This window comes from Anas platyrhynchos, chromosome 9 (assembly GCF_047663525.1).
Source record: "Anas platyrhynchos isolate ZD024472 breed Pekin duck chromosome 9, IASCAAS_PekinDuck_T2T, whole genome shotgun sequence".
NCBI classification, from domain to species: domain Eukaryota; kingdom Metazoa; phylum Chordata; class Aves; order Anseriformes; family Anatidae; genus Anas; species Anas platyrhynchos.
In genome coordinates, this window is record NC_092595.1 from 21,589,007 (window position 1) to 21,603,580 (window position 14,574).

The following is a 14,574-nucleotide window of genomic DNA, read 5'->3' on the forward strand; positions in this document are numbered from 1 at the left end:
GTGCTCAGAAAGAATGAACAAGGGAAAAACCTGAAGGAGGAGAATATTGTAGGAAATCTCTCGTAGATCCCTTTGCAAAGGAGCTACAGGACTCCCACCTCCCCATGCAATGAAGAAGTCAGATTATGGCAAGGTGAGGAATTGGGGGTCACATCCCTTCTGCTTTGAGGCACGGCTTTGTTTTATTCTTCTGCAGTCTCTGTATGAATCTGCCCCGTAATGCACATACTTGTACAAGACTTAAAGGTGCTTCAGTTCCTTAGACCCCAAATCATTCTTGTATCCACATTTTTCACTGTTCTCTCTTTGAATATGAGCCAGGAGGCAGCACTTGTGCCAAACAACTGCTGGGGAGCCCAGGGGAAGGGAGTGCTATGAGCTGTGATGGAAGGGAAATGAGACTGATGGGCTTGGAACTACCATCAGTCAGGCCTGACCATGTTCCCTTTGTGTGGCATCTCGTCTAGGCCCTCCGCACACCTTGTACCTGGAAGTACATCATTGCCTGGTATGGCCAAGCTGAGACGGGACCTGTGAGCCTCATCCTTCTCTGGAATAAGTCTTTCCAAGACAGGGAGATAGCTAAGCAGTAGGAATACTGCTAAGTTAACATCTGGTGTCTAACATCATAGTTCCGACACAAGCTCAAACATCGACTTTAAAAACAAAACAAATAAACATAAACATAAACTGTGAACCCTACAGCCTGCTGGCTTTGTTCTCTACTTGATGAAAACATCAAGCACTCAGCCAAGTCCCTCGGGAAGATGCTGGGCTCTTGGGAGCTTCCCTGGCATTAGGGGCCCTGCAGGGAACGCGGCGCTCCGAGCCTGTGCACTGCAGTGCTGACACCCATGGTGGGGCCGGCAGGGCTGTAGCGGAGGCTGTCTGAGTGCCATCTTAGCACAAAGCAGAAACAAAGGGTGAGACTGCCAAGCAGTTTTTATGACCGTGTCCTCGGTGTGATGCTCAGCCTGAGCGCTGCTGGGCTGCCATAGCAACTTGTACAGCTCTGGGTGCTGCTCCTCGGGGCTTGCTTCGGCTGCCACTGGCATGGGTGGAGATGCTCCTTTTTAAAACCACCCTTGTATGTCACCATTGAAATAAATGAAGGCAGCAAAAGAAAAAGAAAAAAATAAAAATGAAATAGTTTTCATTTTCAAACTGTGGGAAAAAAAAAAAAAAAAAAAAAAGGATGAACTTTTATCTAGTTTAGCCATGAGGACCTACACAAGAGCCATGGTCAAGATTACTGTTATCCTTGCTGAACTTTGACCAAGCCCTGCTAAAGACATTTGTAATCGTTTAGCCTGGTGTCCCGGTGGTGCTCATCACTTGTGTTGAACAGCACATCTGTAACCCTGTATGCCTCCAACTGAGGCTAGGAGTGCCGAATCCATGCACAAGCTCCTGCAGCTCTGCCTCCTGCTGCATGGTCCTGCCCCAGCACAGCCTTCAGCAAGGCATCTGTACCCTCCGAGGGGTTTGCCCAGCCCTGCCCAGAACAGTATTGGGATCAAGCAGAATGACAATGTTAAGAAGCAAAGTGATAAAAGTGATACATGTATATTTTTAAAGCACATTTTTGTTTTGAGTAAAATACATTGCCAGAGTCACAAGCAATTACTGCTGGAATGCCAACAGGTTTGTCCCTCCTTAGAGTACAGATGCAAAATTAACTCTCGCATGTTTTCAACTCTATACTTAATGTTTTGACTCATTCAAGTAAGAAGGAAGAGAGGAATTTTAATGTGGCCTAAAGCAAGTGCTCTGGCTGAACTCCTATCATCTACAATTGCTCCGGGTAATGGTGACACTGGAAATGAAGTGTTATTTCTGCAGCCTTTGTGCTTTGCTTCATTAGACATTACCTCGCCAAAAATCATCCCCACCCCACTTAGCAGAGATGAGATGCTGAAGAATACCTCAGGGAGAACCACTTTTAAACTGTAATCCTGGAAATGCTTATGGCTGAGATACCCCAGTGAAAAACATGTATGACTCACAGAGTTACACAAGCACATTTAGTTCTGGAAAAGAGCTGTAGCTTTTCCAGAACATCCACTACAGGTCTTAACAGGCGCTCAAGAGACCTTTCATGTGTCCAGAATATCACGTAATGTAGTGAATAATAAAGGTTCTGTGTATGCTTCTGAATATATTTAGCAACCATTTTGTTAGACAAGAAAGGGATGTTACCAGCAGTCTTAGTTCTCTGCTTCCCTTGGGGCTTGTTTCTTTCTGCATGGTACCCATCATTAAAGGTGGCAAGGAACCCATCTGCAGAACCTCCTGTCTGCTGCTCAGATATGAAGGTTCAATTTTATATTTTTAGGGCTTCACAATAGTCTGTCTGTCTTAGACAGATCATTTATCTTCCCCCTCTGCCATGAGATACAAAATCGTTAATGATTTGGGGACCAATTTTCAAAAAAACCTAATGCAGTTACTGCCCTGGTTGACCTCAGCAAGCTCTTCAGGTATTCAGTACCCTTGATGATAATGCCAGTCAGTGGTATTACAGCATAGAAAAAACATAATTATTCAACCAAATTAATTCACAGTAAAATAATAGACTTCAAAAAATGTTCATAGAAGTAAAAATATGTTTTGATTTCTAATTTTTATGACTTTATCAAGTGCCAGAAAGAAACACAGTCTATTGTCCAGAAATAATTTATTCATCAACAATAAAACACTGAATAGAAAAAAGCCTTGTAAATAAAACTATATATATAATGCTTTATTTTTTTATTCAATACTCCACAAAAAACACTACAGACAGTAACAAAATAATCCAATTAATCTTAAAAATTTCAAATGATAATTGTCACTTTTCATTTATCATGTTTTATTAACAATGCAAAGGTCAGTTGTTTACATATTGTAGTTTTACTTGATTTCATTAAATTGTTTCTTAAAACACTTGAAGCAATTTGTTATTTGCCCCATCATTTATAACATACATAAGTATATCAATAAACAAGATAACAGCTCTGAGAAAGATATGCAGACTGTTCAATGGTAAGTAGTCTACCATAAGTTGTTTAGTGGGAGAGTGGGAGTAAATCACAACTGAATTGGGATAGAAGTCAACACATTGGGGAGAGAAATCATATTTGGGGAACAATTACATGTTTTCCATTGCCCGTTTAGTAATGTGATCTCTTTCAAGCTCTGATTTCTCCTGTTTTAGATACTCTAGCACCTTTGCTAGCATATCCTCATCCAGATACTGCCTGTTTTGCGTGTCATCGGTGTCCCCTGCCATGGAGAGCCTTTTGCTGAGTGATGCCAGCTTCGCGGCCTCCTGTGGTCCCACCTGGCCTAGGTGCTCTCTGATGGCCTGCTCCAGCCGGTCGTCTTCCTGCAGGTCGCTTTCAGAAGCTGGAACGGGAACTCGCTTCATCTGACTTGTATTGATAACTTCAGGATATTTTGCCAGCATCTTTGCCAAGTAATCAGCCAGCTCTTCATCCTTCTCATTCAGTTTCTCATACTCCATTTGTCGCCTTTCCAAGTCGTTAATCCACGCAGCTTTAGGAAATGGGCGTCCTTTCAATCTTCTGGGAATGTAAGGCAGTCTTGGCAAATCATTTTCTTGATTAAGATGATTTAGTAAGTAGGAGGGATTCTGGTTACCTAAATTGTCAGTTCCCAGAAGACTGACTATGTCTTCAATATTGAGGTCTTCAGGTAAATTTTCGGGAATTGCATTAAGAGGCTGCTTCATGTACCCATTTTTAGAGTTTACATTACTTTTAAATATGTCACTCTGTCCTAGATTAGCTTCAGCGATCTCATCAAGGTCTTCTGGGAACTCTGCTTCCTGCTCAGCTTCCAACCTTTCGCTCTGAAGCTGCTTTTTTTCCCCAGCTTTCAACATGTCTATCAAATCCTCAGGAGGAACTTGTAAATTCCTTGAGATTTCTATTAACTGAGCTATAGACTGAGGATCAAGTTGCTTATCCAAAAATGCGGCTGCTCTTTTCTCCTCAAGTTCTCCTCCAGTCCTTAATTTCCTATTTCCAGCATTGCCCACCAGCCTCTTCAGGTAATAATTCATTAGCTTTGAAACATCCTCTGACATTTGATCTTTATTCTCTCTTCTCATTTCATCCTCAGGGAAGCTGAGTTTCCCTGATCTCTTCATTTCATCATCAATCTCCTCTTCATGTTTATCAATTTCCTCTTTGCTGTCTTTTATCTCTTCCTGCGTTTGGCTTTCCACTTTTTCCTCTATGGGATTCCAATCTTCTCCTCCAACCACATCTTCGTAGGCAATGTTATTCACTTTATACACATCATCTTCATCGTCTGCATACAATTTCTGGTCCTCATCGAGCCTCTCTTTCTTGTGATTACTAGGTCCTGCCATCTTCCCCAACTCCTGAAACACTGACTCCAGTGTAGCAAGACTTTGGGGTGTGTATTGCTCTTCCACTATTTCATTGGTACGCTTGAAAGGACTGTCTCTTGAACTGTCTTCATAGAGGCCAATAGGCATTTTGAGGTATTTTTGCCACCTCTCAGGCCACTTGTAAGCCTCGTAATCATCTGTTACTCCAGCTGGAAAACTATTGTCGGAACTCAGACCATAAGGTTTATTCTCCTTTGGGGCAACTTTTGACTCCTTCTCAGCTTGTCGCAAGGCTTCCAACATAACCTTAACCCACTGAGACTCATCTTCAGTCAAAGAATCCCTCACATTTTCTGGTAGGTGAACCTGATCTTTGCTTTCTTTCTGTTGCAGGAGGTATGGGACACTTTGATAGGAGTTGTAATCAGGGCTGCTTTCTCCCTTGTTAGTTTGCTTGCGAAGATCTTCTATGTATTCCAAAGCTTTGATCATATCAGGATTTGGAAACCTTTGTAAGTTTTTCATTACATAGTCTGGGTCCTTCTGAAGCAGCTGATATTGCTGGAAGGAAGCTGCATCAACCCAACAGATTAGGGCAAAGAAAAAGGTGACAGCGGAGGCTGCTCCAAGCTGGAAGGTTTTAGTTTCTGCCATATTTAGTATATTTCCTTGAAATAAAGAAGAAGAAAAAAAGAGATAGTTAATATATGGAGACAAACTTAGCAAACTGATAGGTAAAAAAGAGATTGTTATTTTAAACAGGAACTCATTGTGAAGAATATTAGTACTACATATTTTTATTCTTCATGAAATATTAATAGAGCTCATATATGGAAGATATTTTTAATGGAAATTTATTTTCAGATTTTCTGAACATTTCCTCTGTCTCCTCAGTTTATTGCAAATGATTGGTTTGCAAAGCTAGAAACGTCTTATCTTTATGCTCAATTTACTTTATGAACATCAGTTTTCCAATGGCAGTGCCAAAGTAAAAAAAAAAAATCCTATATAGCTAAATAAATGCCAATAGAGGATTCCAGATGTCATTTGGATTATTAAAATGAAGGCTTCAAATGGTAAAGACAGTATGTCCATATATTTAAATGCAGCTCAACATATTAATATTAAAACTGCATACAGTATTATTTTGTGAGATTGTTCCATAGGGCATCTGATTTACTGTCCGGGTAATACCTCTGAACAGTGCTAGACTGCAGTAAAATTAATGTAATGAAGTGGAGAACATGGCATATAAAATAACTTGCAGGTTTATTTCGGTTATTACTGTTAGTGTTATTACTTCCTTTTTTGCTATTTCATAAAAACAAACAAACAAGCAAAAACTTTATTTGTATAGCAGCTGAATTTTAGTTAAGGGGCTCTATGAGTGATGCATTTTCCCGTGGGCAGTAATACCCTATATAAAGGACTAATTATAATTTATCATACAGGTACAATACAATTATTTTATGTTCCATGACAATTTTGGAAATAGGCTCAAGTAAATAGATTCTGAGGGGTGATTTCATTCTTTCTTTCACTTCAGCAGAAATTGAATCAGGTCCCAGGACAAGCAGAAGCTTGACTATTGGTATAAATGAGATAAATTCAGTTAGAATACATCAAAAGAAACCCATGTCTCATCAGTGTGTCCAGTTTAAGCCAGCCAATAATAAACTCTGTTTAAAGGAACACAAGTGGGAAAAATATGCATTAGACTGAATTAACAAAATGACAGCACTGCTGCGTATGAGGCTACAGCTGCACAAGCCCAGTCCTGCAGCGAGCCGAGCACCCTCCGCTCTGTCAAGTGAAAAATTGCAGTCACTTATTTCCTAGGAGATGCTCGGGAGCTCATATCCTGGGGCCGTGAGACAGATTAGTCTCTTTTCTGATCCATTTACATTAATGAATAAAGTACAATAACGAGAAAGAAATGGTAAAGATAGAAACCACTTTGCTTAATTGACCTGGTTTGGCTCCTTTGTTTTTGGCTTGGTAAAACCATCCTGTCGAGAAGTTGGTGATTCATGACAGGCTGCAAGAGCTACGTATACTGCTGTTTGCCCACTGCTGTACGTAGAAAGTGAGCATCAGTATGCTCATTTCAGCTCAATTGTACATTTTTCCGCTGTTTTTGTTCCTAACGTAATGTGACTTAATAATTAAAAAAGAGAGCCGCTTTTTTACCTCGGTATGCCTGAGCAAGCCAACAGCCATAACAGAAAACAATTTCCCCAGACATTTTTGAATATTCAAGTCTGCATACATTTGGGAATTGATTTCAGAAAGCATTACTTCAGAACAGCTGATTAGAAGGTCCCACCCTCTAGGTCTGTGTTTGCCCTAAAACAAAGCCAACGCATCCCTTAATTTGCTATCAATCACAGAAAAGGCACTAGTCCTATATATAAATGTATATATCTTGAGGCAGAAAAAAAAAAGAAGAAAAAAAAAGGAAAAAAAAAAAAAACACTTTGCTACCTATTGCAGCAAATAAATGGAATTAAGATTTTTCTAGCAGAGAAACTGGTTATTAATAGAGTTAGTTTGATAAGAAGAGGAGAAACTCTATTGTTTTTGAGAAAGGAGGAAGGGAGAGTTGTTCCATAATTATCTGCCAGGCACATCCCACTAACAGAGACCAGGAACTCAGCCTCCTCCACAGCGCACAATTATGTATTGCTATACCCTTTGTAAGAGTCAGCATCATTCAATTAATATCAAAACGTGTGTAGCCCCACAAAGTTTTGTTTGGTGTTCCATAAGGATGTTGCTCAATGGAATATTTCCTTTGCAGGAATAGCAGCTTAGTGGTTCCTCTCTAGACATTTGGAGTACATTTGTCTCTAGATCAATTTTCAATTCTAATTTATTGTTAGACGATTCTCTAAAGCCTTTGTCAAATGGAGCTGGAAATGATTTATTTCAAAAGTTTGAGTCCAGGTCATAAAATCTTGTCATTAAATATACTGCCTTATTCAGGGTGAGGGGACTCCTCTCCCCAGTTTCTCAGACATAATTTCACTTTTTTTTTTTTTTTTTTTGAGGAAACAGAGGACATTTTAGACTACATATCTTTAGGATCTATAGTAAAATATTCTCTTTTGTGCCTCTCAAAGGACAATATGCTAAAATGGTTGTTTTATCTACATATGTATAATCGTGAAGCTAGCCTGGAAGGGGAGTGCATTTTTTTTTCTCCTCTACTAGAACCTAACAGACAGCACAATCATTTTTTGGCCAACAAATATACAAGTTTCTATTTATAAAATGAGGAGATTGACTTCGTAATTTAACATGCACAAAGGCAATGCAGACTGACAGAAGTTCCCTGGAAAAGAGACAAAACAATAAATCTCCGTACTGGGATGTTTCCATGGTAGCAGTCATTTTCTCCCTCTCTCTTTCCCTTTCTCTCCCAGCAGTCTTTTTTGATGTGGATGTAACGTTTGCAGTGAAAATTTGCTATGAAAACTCATGAGCTTTCCTATAGATGAGTCCTTTAGAGTCTGAGAGGGGATCCAACAGCAGTTTTCCATGAAAATAAGGAAACACATCGTGCACTCTTCCTCCCATTTACTTTTGCAGTACACAGCGTGACTGCAGCAAAGTTGCTGTTATAAAAGCCTCCCTAACCCGGTATGCCGCAAGGGACTCAAAACACGAACAAAATCAGAACGGGGTGAGGAGGAGGAGGAGGAGGGGAAGAGCAAACAAACCGCCAGCAGTTCTGAACGCACATAATGACAGCTTGGCTCTGTGGACACACACAGGGCTCATCACACCGCGTTCGCCTCCAAGGAAACCTCGCATCTTGTCCTTAGGCACAGCCCAAGTGCCACGCCGAGCCGGCGACACTCAACGTGGCAGCACCAGCCAGCAACGCAACACCTCCCAAACCAACGAATGCACCCAGGAAAGCTTCGATGGCCCCTAACAGCACCCAGGAGCGGCCCCACAACACCCCACAGACCCACGGACGGGTCCGTGTCCCCCCAACCACGCGCGTCGTTCAGCGCACACGCATCGGCCACCACCCCGCCAGCTCCCCCCCGTCCCTCCCGTCCCTGTTTCCTCTCGTTTTTTTCCCCGGCTCCCACCCCAGCGGTGCCCGAGGAGCGAGGCAGGGGCGCTGCCAGCCCCCGGCCGCCCCCCGGCGCCCCCCGCCGCAGCCCCCACCTGGCCGCGCCGCCGCCGCCGCCGCCGCCTTCAGCACCCGGACAGCGCCCGCTTATACCGCCCTGCTGCTGACGGCACCGCCACGGGGCACGCCCCCCGCCCGCGGGGCCCCGCCCACCGCCGAGCAGGGACCCCCCCCAACACCCAAAGGTGGAACTGGGGAGGTTAAAGAAGGGGGGGTGCTGGCAGAAAGCTGGGAAGGGGAAAGAACGGAAATAGAGGGGAAAATAAAAGAAGAGGGAAAAAAAGAGAAGAAAAAAGACAAAAAGTGAAAAAAATATGAAAAAAAGGAAAAAGGGGGGATAAAAAAAAATAGGAGGAAAAAAGGGAACTGTGTATTGGGGGCAGGCAGCGCCTGTTGCTTCTTGGCTCCAGAAAGTGGGGGGGATGCGGCAGTGGGGCACGTTGGGCGCAACCCACTGCTGAGACCCCCCCTGGGTGCAGCGGGGTGAAAGGGGCTGCCAGGGGTCCGTGGGGTCAGTGCGTGGGGCAGCCCCGTGCTCGCACCCAGCACCTGGCCTTTGCAGGGCACAGGGTGGCCTTTCAATGGCTGTGTTGGGTGAGCTGTTGGGTGGCCGTTGGGTGAGTCATTGGGTGACCATCGGGTGAGATGTTGTTGGGTAAGACCTTGGGTGAGCTGTTGGGTGACCATTGGGTGAGCCCTGGTCACACAGTGACAGCTCTGCCACAGTGCAAGGACAATTCGGGGTGTCCATGCCCTCCCCATCCAGCACAACAGGCCCAAGAGCTCCAGACCAGGCAAGGGCTGGGTGCAGTAGGGGAATGGCAACCTTCAGACGGAGCGACTGAAGCATGTCAGGGAGGGACAAGGCACAAAGAACCCCACTGCTGGTTCAGCGGGGGACAACCCTGCTCCCCCCCGGGGCAGGCATGGGCACTGCACCATGGCCCGGCCGTGCCAGCAGCACTCCTCAGGTGTAAGTGTAGTGTCGGCACCCTCAGTGCCAAAAGGCCAGCACATGGTCACGTAGATCAGTAGGGTGAGTAAGTACCTCTCTGCCATCAGTCAGGAAGCATGGAATGTAACACACTGCTTCAGGTGCTGCTCTGGGTTTTAGCTCGCTCCTTCTGCTTCCCTTCTCTTCCAGAAAGGTTCTTTTACTCTGGCTTTTAGATAAGGACTCCTTTTCCCAAAAAATAAATCTTTCCTGACAATTTTGACCTTTTACAGCACAAGATATATATAAAATAAAAAAAAAATGATGAATAGGATGAATATACCTTCCAAGGCAATCAATGTTACAGAATTAAATTGTCATAAGAACAACAAGGTAGAAATAATTGCAGCTGTGAGCACAGACAAAAGGACTGTCTATGCTGCATTTGTTGGGGCTGAAATGGAGAGCCTCTCATTTTGCCTCACATGGAGTTATTAGTAAACTACAGGACCCATCTTTGTCGGTGCTGAAACTCAGCAGCAGTTTTGTTCAGGACCCAGGCACAGCCTGAAATGCCTGCTTTGATGGCTGGACCCAGAAATAAATGAGTTAAACCAGAAGTTCTGCTAGGACCCATGGTGGCATCCTTGATGATGGAGGCAGAGGGGCATCAGCCACAGTAGGCAGAGAGCAGGGTCCACATGAGCCATGCACGACCCTGACCACCTGGGAAGGGTCCTGCTGAGCAGCACCTGTCCTGTCAGCTGGGTTCCAAATGCCCACAAAATGTGTGGTTAGACATAACTACAGCTATCATACCTTAGTCCATTGTGAAAATAGCCATCGTGATCAAAACAAACAAAAAAATGGAAGAAAAAATGTTCAGATTTTCAAGAATTTTGTTGTACCTCTGCATGTGCTTCCAACAGACTCTTTCTTGTGCAGTCCATGACCAAACACCCAACAATTGTCTAGCAAATTCTTTCACATGAAGTCATCCTACTGCCCCCATCCACCTATCCCTGATCCTCAGCATCAGTGCGTATTTCAGACAGCTCAGATTAATTGGCACATCAGCACGATGCTTTCCTCTGTTCCTTAGCCTCTCACTTGAGATTCACAGTGTGTGAAGTCAGACACTTGGCTTAGTGCTCTGCCGTGGCTATTTTGGGTTCAGTGGATAAAATTTACAGAAGGCTAGCCACAAGTGAGCTGTCAATTTTACTCCACATCAAAATGTTTGTTTTGCATGGGCTTTGTGCTAATGATTGTATTCACGTGGTCCTGTAAGGAGGCCCTTAATTAATGTACTCTGTGTGTGTGTGTTGCACTCTTTTCTTTGGAATGAGTCATGAAACAGAAAATTTGATCTGTGCTGTCATTAGAAGTTCCATGGCATTTTATGCAAGAGTAGGATCACAACACAGCATCTCTGAAATTTAGGTAATTGCATTAGAACTAGCTCAATATCAACTGCTTAACCATAGGAGGATGGTAATCTTGTTTTTCTGAAGGCATTTTGACCATATTGCATCCTCTTGTGTAAGCTGGGAACAGAACAGCAGTAAATGTAACATTTTCTCTGAATGCTTTGCCCTGTCTCATGCTCTGCCTTACACAGTTATGCATCATGAGAGGCTAGAAGCAAATCAAACCTGCATCTTGCATGTTAACTTAAGAGTAAACAAAACTTCAGGGAGGTGAGGGAACTCCACTGCAGCAAACAGAGGCAAGAGGACCAAGCCCTTTGTGGTTTGTCACACCCATTGAGCTCGTTATCACTGAAGATGGTGGTAAGGTGAAGGTGATGGTGGCAAGGACCCCCAGCTGCCACCACCACCACCCACAGACCATGGAGTCCCGGTGAGACCTGCCTCCTGCCCCAGCTCACACAGGACAAAGCAATGATCTTGATGGTTACGGCGACACAGAAGTAATGCACAGCAGCAGGCAGCACATTTGTTTGGCTCCTTTGCCTCCGTTGTCTAAAACCCAAAATAGTCTGCAGGCTGTACCCTTCACTTCAGCTCTATCTCTCTCCTCATCTAATTGGAGTCACCAAAAGATCAGTGCTGCTTAAAAATAAAGCGGGGTTGTGTCAATATTGATGGTTCTTCCCCCTTCCTCTGTTTCCAGGGGCAACTAAAAATAATTTACAATTCATTACAGACGTGGCATTTCCTACAGAGTAAGTAAGTGCCATTGTCACATTTAGAATTCATTCCTCATCTGACTGGAGTATCTGCATTTATTCTGTTTGTAATGAGAAGGGGGAGGTTTGCTTTCGTCAGAAAAAAAGTTCTCCTGTCACCACAGATATAGATTAATTTAAATGATTTTGATTTTAAAATACTTGACCTCTGCTTTGGCCCAAAATTATATTTCTTATTTTCTGCTCATTTCACATTCTTGGGAAATCAAACATATTTGTATGCAACCATTTTTGGCCTCCCTAAATTTAGTACACAGTAAATGGTTCAAATTCCATTACCAAAGTTGTAAGGGGCAGAGAAAATGTAACATTGTAAGGAAATCAGGGGCTTTGTGGTTTGCACACAGTTCTTTAAGAGCATGGGTGCCAAGGCAGGGGCCCATGGTGGCTGCAGGCCTCTGTGTGTTACTCCACGCCGCAGGAAGGCTTTGTAGGCCCACGGCGAGCCTGCCCACCACACCTCCCTGAAGTGGTGCTGCACGCCCCGTAGGGATGCTTCAGGAACAGGTTTTGCTATGGACAACAAGAAAATAAACTTGGACTTTCACCCTAAATTTAACCTGTTCGGGATTTCATACTGCCTGCACTTAAAAAAAAATAAATTAACAAAATGAGGAGTATGGAGGCAGCGCGGGTCCCACAGCTCTGCAGGCACAGCTCGGCCCGTGGAGAGCCATGCCCGAGGCACGTCCACGGCACGGCTCCAGGCATGGCCAGTGCCCCGTGTCTCCTGCTGGGCCTCATTCGGCACAGTGCTGGGTCCTCCCCTGCTCCTGGCCAGTCTGGAGCCCGCCATCATGACCCAGACTCTGAGGTCCTGCCACACCTGGCCCCAGGTCCCAAAAAGCAGCCAGCAAAGACGGGGGCGCTGGGGTCAGCCGCTGCTTCTGACAGGAGAGGAGGCAAGAAGCCATGGCTGGCAGGAGGGTGTAAAAGCAGCAGATGAATCAACAGGGAATGAATTTACTGTTGTACTTGTTCCAGTGCAGCCTCCACTTTGATCACCACGAACAAGAATAGCAAAACACCAACAGATTAAGGAATATATATCTTCTCCCATAACCACCATAGTATTTTTATCTCCAGGCCTCCCCCACGTACATACACGCGTATTTCCTCCCGTGGAGTTTCAAAGATCTTCACCAGCCTGTGACATCTGCTTACCAACATTTGGTGTAAAAAATATCAATATCTGCTTTGCATAGCTGTGAGGGGTGTTACGTTTACCAGGCAGTAAAGATCAAGAGTCTCCGGGGAGCTGGCTGGATCAAACTGTCATGATTTCAGCACTGCTGTGCGTCAGACGGCAGAATTTAAAGTCAAAACACATATAGTTTAGGGAGGAAGACAATGAGAAGCTCTGAGTCATACCCTGCTGAGGGTGAAGAGAACAGACTAATAGACAGCAAACATGAATGAAACTGAACGGCTCATTTCAGTCACGCGGCTCCTTCTTAAACCCAAAATAGGATTTATTTTTAGTCATTAAGGATGAAAAGAGGATTTCTTTGCACCTTGCCAAGGAGCACTGAGAAAGGAGTTTTAATTAGCGTGGCCAGGCTCTCTGCCCCTCGCAGACCAGAAGCAGCGGGGCGCAGGGCAGCAGCGCCCTGGTGAGGCATCGCCCGCGGGGCCCTGCCAGCAGCACAACACGGCCGAGCTCCATCCCAGCCACGTGTCCTGCACCAAAACTGACTCAGAAAAAAAACAAGGGTGACCACTTCACTTTCACCTCTTTTCAAGGAACTGCACCGCTCCCTGCTGCAGGCTCAGCAGGGAAGGGCACAGAGCACTTTACTGCCTTTCTTTTATTTTCTCTTTCCTGTGCTACGTACTACTTTGTCCTTCCCTTTGCATCATTTTCCCATAATACTCTCCCTCCTAAGCCCTTCCCTCTGATGTAGTTACTCCGTCAGACACCAGCCCTGGATGAGAGCCAGGGCTCTGTGCAGGTCTGGCTCCCTTTCCCTGTCCCCAGGTAGGGCCTGGTGACTGCAGGAGCACTGGGCACTGTCTCTCACTCCAAAATAAAAAGTAAACGGAAAGGAGCTGTACTTGTGTTTTGCTCCGACAGCAGGGGCGTGGGGGAGACAGGAGAACCTGGTCAGAGCTCTTGGTTTGTAGATAGGCTGTGGATTTAATTCATGCTTTTCTACACAGGGCATAACCTTCACAGGCAAAGCTAGCCTGGCAGGAGAGGACAGGAGCAGAGAGCAGGCTGAGGCCGGCATGTTTAGGTGGGAGAAGGAACAAATGGCAGCCTGCAGGCCCGAGGCTGCAGCACCGCACTGCCAGGGCACCCTGGGGCTCAGGGGACAACCCAGTCCCAGCTCATGGGCATTTCTGTGAGGGAAATGTGGCATTTCTGCAGTACGTGTCCTCCAGAAGTGACCTGCAGCGACGCTTTCACGAGAGCACAAAGGTTTTATGTGGGAGTGAATGATGCTACCGCAAGAGCGGTATGTTCACACGTTTACGTGATGCTTCATTTTAAATAACTGGGTAGAAGCAATTTCACTGTTGGACATAGGATTAGTTACATTATTTAGTCCTTTGCTAAATTATTCCTGTGATTCTGCTCTGCAGAAACTTCATGATTTTGGGGCTAAGCCATTTCTACTCCTTAATTAGAATTGTAGCATCATTATGGTTGGCTAAGCCTTCCAAGATCATCTGGTCCAACCATCCCCCTACCACCGATACCACCCACTAAACCACATCCCTAAGCACCAAGTGCAAAATTACATCAAAGCCTCATTAATTTTCATATTTATTACTCACAAACACAGAAAAGTTCAGTGATTTTGGATCCCCCTCCCTCTGGCATCAAACCTCTGCTTTGTTACCTGCTTACTTGCCTGACAATGCAGGATGGGGTTAGAGCAGCAAAATTGCCACCTATTAGATAACGCTCCTTTTCT

The 14,574-nt window shown here is 44.7% G+C and overlaps 1 protein-coding gene and 1 long non-coding RNA gene across 2 annotated transcripts in view; one reads left to right on the forward strand and one right to left on the reverse strand.

Moving 5' to 3' along the window:
• The window catches only part of LOC106019236 (uncharacterized), a 114,174-nt gene extending 111,591 nt beyond the window's left edge, over nt 1–2,583 (forward strand). Inside the window, exon 9 of the long non-coding RNA XR_011811326.1 lies at nt 468–2,583. This is a non-coding gene — a long non-coding RNA (uncharacterized lncRNA). The remainder of the gene's footprint in view (nt 1–467) is intronic.
• A 139-nt stretch (nt 2,584–2,722) lies between these two features.
• SCG2 (secretogranin II) lies at nt 2,723–8,695 on the reverse strand. The gene is made up of 2 exons (XM_027464445.3): nt 8,543–8,695; nt 2,723–5,028 (listed from the first exon to the last, which is right to left on the reverse strand). The coding sequence occupies exon 2, from the start codon at nt 5,012–5,014 to the stop codon at nt 3,131–3,133; it is 1,884 nt and encodes a 627-aa protein (XP_027320246.1). The 5' UTR covers nt 5,015–5,028; nt 8,543–8,695; the 3' UTR covers nt 2,723–3,130.
• Between the last annotated feature and the right edge of the window lie 5,879 nt (nt 8,696–14,574).

Excerpts from the sequence above, each read along its gene's own strand:
- SCG2 (XM_027464445.3), bottom strand. The coding sequence starts at position 5,014 with ATGGCAGAAACTAAAACCTTCCAGCTTGGAGCAGCCTCCGCTGTCACC.